The sequence below is a fragment of the Cupressus sempervirens genome, chromosome 11, assembly GCF_028749045.1.
Source record: "Cupressus sempervirens isolate cs-2001-9-10 chromosome 11, ASM2874904v1, whole genome shotgun sequence".
Taxonomy (NCBI): Eukaryota; Viridiplantae; Streptophyta; class Pinopsida; order Cupressales; family Cupressaceae; genus Cupressus; species Cupressus sempervirens.
Genome location: NC_143128.1, coordinates 295,382,446 through 295,387,140, shown reverse-complemented (window position 1 = coordinate 295,387,140; position 4,695 = coordinate 295,382,446). Strand labels below are relative to the sequence as shown.

The 4,695-nt window shown below is 33.8% G+C and overlaps 1 protein-coding gene across 2 annotated transcripts; it reads left to right on the top strand.

The window, feature by feature from the left end:
- Window positions 1-383: 383 nt before the first annotated feature.
- Window positions 384-3,681, top strand: LOC149529287 (uncharacterized). Of its 2 annotated transcripts, none has more exons than XM_089811002.1 (5): window positions 384-1,042; window positions 1,767-2,012; window positions 2,184-2,357; window positions 2,485-2,591; window positions 3,056-3,681. In XM_089811002.1, the coding sequence occupies exons 1-5, from the start codon at window positions 968-970 to the stop codon at window positions 3,468-3,470; spliced, it is 1,017 nt and encodes a 338-aa protein (XP_089667128.1). In that variant the 5' UTR covers window positions 384-967; the 3' UTR covers window positions 3,471-3,681. The 2 variants fall into 2 exon arrangements, with proteins under 2 accessions (XP_089667128.1, XP_089667129.1); XM_089811003.1 differs by having other exon boundaries at window positions 389-1,028.
- Window positions 3,682-4,695: the final 1,014 nt, after the last annotated feature.

The following is a 4,695-nucleotide window of genomic DNA, read 5'->3' as shown; positions in this document are numbered from 1 at the left end:
CCATTAAAAAACAATAGGTGAGAAATTCCCTAGTCGGTAGGGAGAGCTGAATTTCTTGACTCGGAAGCAAATAAAACTGCGCAAATTTCGTACCACAGATTTCCTGAACATGGACTCGAGAAATTTCCGCCTCTGAAGTTTCGAAACCAGAAAAAGCCTCTTCCGTGTAAATAAGAACCCGCATCTTAAACAATGCGCACGTTGTGTTTTATGGGCCAATGGTTTACTTCGTGTGGGTCCCAGGAAACCAACTGTCGTGCGCAAGTTGCCGTCCCTTTACGGCGGGCAGCTGTCAATGTGGAAGTGTTCTTTATGATAAGTTAGGGAAGCACACGCAATTTATGCCACCTATGCAGAAATGGACAAAATGCGGTTTAATTGATGCCCAGAATTTTAGGGTTTTGCGGTTGTGTTCTGAAGTAGAACAGAGATAATTGAATTGTTCAAAGATGATATGAAACTTGGTTTGCAAGTTGGAATAGAGCAGAGAAGATTAATGGCATTTCTTCATTCTTACTTTTTGTTAGGGTTGACTTTTGGCTTACAGCGCCGCCTACCTTCTCCGCCGACGGATTTCATCTTTATAATCCAATTTGATGTTTTCTCCTTGGCTCCAAGTTTTAGGACTGTTTTGTTGGATTCATTTAGTTTATCCGCGGAAAAGGTTTGATCTTGTCATAGTCACGAGGATTTATTGGGTTTATACACAAGCAAAAGCTTTGATCTTGGCATCGTCACAGGGATTCTTTCAGTTTATACCCAAGAAAAAGCTTTGTTCTTGGCACAATCACAGGAATTCATTCAGTTCATGAAAGTTTGATCTTGGCATAGTCAAAGGGATTTATTCAATTCATACCCACAAGCTTGATTTTTGCATAATCACAGGGATTCAATTGGAGTTTCTAAGGAAAACATCGATTGCACCGGTTGTTTGTTCATAGATTTTGCAGTCTGAATTGAGACCTGCATGAAGAACGCTTATACAGATTCAGAGGAGCCATCCAACCGTAAGCGCGCAAAATATAGCGGTTCATTTCAACAGGTGAACTTTTCCTTGAGAAAAATTTGTTGATCTGATCTTATGTATTGGAATGTAGAATAATATAACATAACAATCTTATCTTGAGAAAGTTTACTGTTTTATTTCGAATAGTCTAGTTTTTCCTTGACCGTTTTTGCTATGTGAGAGATGTAATATATATCTCTAATATGCATAAATTCGTTGTAGCAGGGTCGTGCAGATTGTAAAACTTATTTTTATGGTCTTCAAATTTACATCAGTTTTGCAATGGCAACTGTATAAAGATTGTCTTTACAGTCCTAAAAGGCATATCAAATAGTTAGTAGCAATTGTATATGGATTGAGACGTATCAATTTGTAACAGTAAGAGTACATATACTTTGTGTTACTTTTTGCTGTAAGCATCTTATCAATATCTTACAATATGAATCCATTAGAGTCATGTAAATCCATTTCCCATAGTATTCTGTTCTTCGTATAAATGCACTTCAAATATTATTCTGTTCTATTTTATCTCTCCTTTTACTTTTCTTATTACTACTATGTACCATGATTATGATTCTATGGATTCCCATTCTCTCAGCATTAAGTTTTACGTTTTCTCACTGTCTGTTACATGTCTTGAGATTACCCAGCCTAAGCATTCACAATATGCAATTCATAACTGTTTCTTGATGTATATCATGTATTCAAATGAAGATCTATGATTAACATAATTTTGTGAACATTTTTCTCATTGTAACAGGAGTGGAACCCTAATGCATACAATCCAATGGCTGAGCAGAGATTGGGTCCATTGGGCTTAAGACTGAGGAAAAGTCCATCCTTGTTACAACTCATAGACATGAAATTATGTCACCAGCAAAGGGAAACTGTAGAAGATGTCAAAAGTTCTAGATCATGGGACACAGATAAGAACATGAATACCTTTGAAGAGAAGAAAAAAGCCTCTAATTTCTCAGCCCTTGCTCTTAGAATTGGTGCATGGGAGGTAGGTGATTCATGGCTTCAAAAATACCATTATTCTCATAAACAACATAACCCTAAATCCTACTCAAGAAATGACTTTAACATAATGTTAATCAATTCAATTTGGGTGTTTTGTGATTTTCTTTGGGCTATTGTCCATTCAATCAATTTATTGGTATTGGTTTATTTGCAGTGCATTTCAAGATATGAAGGTGACTTGGTGGCAAAATGCTATTTCTCGAAACGAAAGCTTGTTTGGGAAGTATTGGAAGGTGGGTTGAAGAGCAAAATAGAAATTCAATGGGGAGATATCTCTGGTCTTGAGGCAACATGTCCTCAAAATGGACCAGGCACCCTTCAAATAGAGGTATGATATTTAAATTGAGCATATTCATGACTTTGTAAGAAATTGAATTTTAGATAAATGCATGATATACGATATATTGCAAATGAATATTAAGTAATGAAAATTTACTACTATTTTGCATGTACAGCTATCCAGGCCGCCCATGTTCTTCAAGGAATCTGATCCACAGCCAAGAAAGCACACAATTTGGCAAGCAACCTCTGACTTCACCTCTAGTCAAGCAACTCTCTACAAGTCAGTAAATTCATCACTTGTATACAAAACTATTAATCCAATCAACTTCTCTATTATATATCAATTAGAACTGTTCAACTTTCTTTTTGACATAGGATGATTTAGACATTAGATAGTCCAACAGTGATTGTTAATGGATTTAACAATGTTACCCAATGACTGTTAAAGAAAGATTTGGATGAGTTTAACATTAACCATTTGATCCGATTTTAACATTATCCATTTCACTTTAATTTCAATGGATTTATTACAGTTATTTCACTATTTGAAAAATTTGATTAATTATATGTTAAGTTCGAATAGACTCAAATGCAAGACTCCTTACATAAAGACTCATAAATTACAGTTGTACTATAGACTCTTGCCTTTGATCAATGGATTGAACATTACCCATTCAACTGTTGAATAGGTTTAATGGGTTTAGACATTTATCAACCTAACTGATATTTCTTATATTATTTCAGGAGACATTTGTTGTATTTTGCCAAAGGACAGCTTGACAGGCATTATCAGAACCTTATTGAATCTGATTCTCGCTTGAAGTTGCTAAGTAAGAAAGGTTTATCAAACAGGGGTTCTCCATTGTTTGAGACAGGATTTACAGATCAACGAAGTCTTTACTTTAGATTGCTGCAACAGAATATATCTCCAATGAAACCACACTCTTCATATATGAACAGTGACAGTTATTTGCCACCATTGACATCATTATCAGAGGCAGAACGAAGTTATATATCTGACATTGAGCAAGTGGAGACCGAGGAGAGTTTTTCTGGGCTTTCAGCTTCGACCAACGAGGAGAAAAATTCATGGTCATCAGGGACAATGTCAAAGCTTGATGAACTTGCACGTTACTTACTGGATGACAGTATTTTATAATGAAGAAAAACATGAGAAGCCGATTATTATTTGATTTAGATCTAATCTGATGTTGTCATTATCGAAAAGATTGTAATTACATGGCAAGAAAAATTCATTCAATATATAGAAATAAATGTATTCGGGTAAAGTGAAAACACTTCCCAGCTTATAGATTGTTCAATGATAAACCAAAAAATTTCATTGAATAGAAAGAGATATTTGTATAAAATGGAAGCATTTTCAGCTAAAAATGGTGGCAGATATTTATAAGCGAGGGGAAAAAATTACAATTCTACTATTGCGAAATCTGAACGCACCAGATATTGACATTTTTAAGAATAGATTCTAATCAAATAGTTCAATAAGGAAAATAATCTATTTATATTAAAGAAATTTCTAATCAAATGCATATATAAGCTCAAGGAAAAAAAAAACCTACTTATATAGTTTTTCTTATTTTTATAAATTGTTTTATTAAATGTTGAATGGTATAATGATCAAATACTAAAAGTATATCGGTGACTACAGGTTTGACCTGTTTTTCCTCCACTAATACTAATGCTTTTAAAATGTGAGAATGGATCAATACTTTGTTTTTAAAATGTGAGAATGGATCAATACTTTGTTTTTAAAATGTGAGAATGGATCAATGCTTTACTTTTATTGAATATGAATTAAGTTATTTCGAGTAATGATTTTCTTTTGGGTAATTAGTAATCTGGAACCATTTTTCAAGGTTATGGTGTTTTTATAATGCTAATTTCTATTTATTTTAAGCAAGAGATGACATTATTTTTTATTTTATTGTGACATTTTGTATGTTATCATACTTTTAGACAATCTTTTATCAATGATAAATGACTTATAATTCTATAGTTGTTACTTGAGTTGAAGGTTTGTAACACATTTTTTCATTGTGAAAATGGTAAATGAGTCTATTTAATCAAGTACATGTAGAAGTGGTTCTTTCTATTCTTGATCTTGATATTGCACGTCAGCAACTCAGAAATTGCACCTTTGATAGAGTATCTTGTGGTTTTAGGAAGGGGGTTGTAAAATGAGTTCATATAATGGCTAACCAAAACTTGGATCCTACATGTCATCCATCATGATGTCGTGTATTCTTTTAGGTCAACCATGTACACGTCATTCTGAAGCATGCACCTTGGTACGCTCATTTTCATTGCCTCTTTTCACACCCCATACTAGAGATTTCATCAATTTTAATGTGAAAGATAAACAT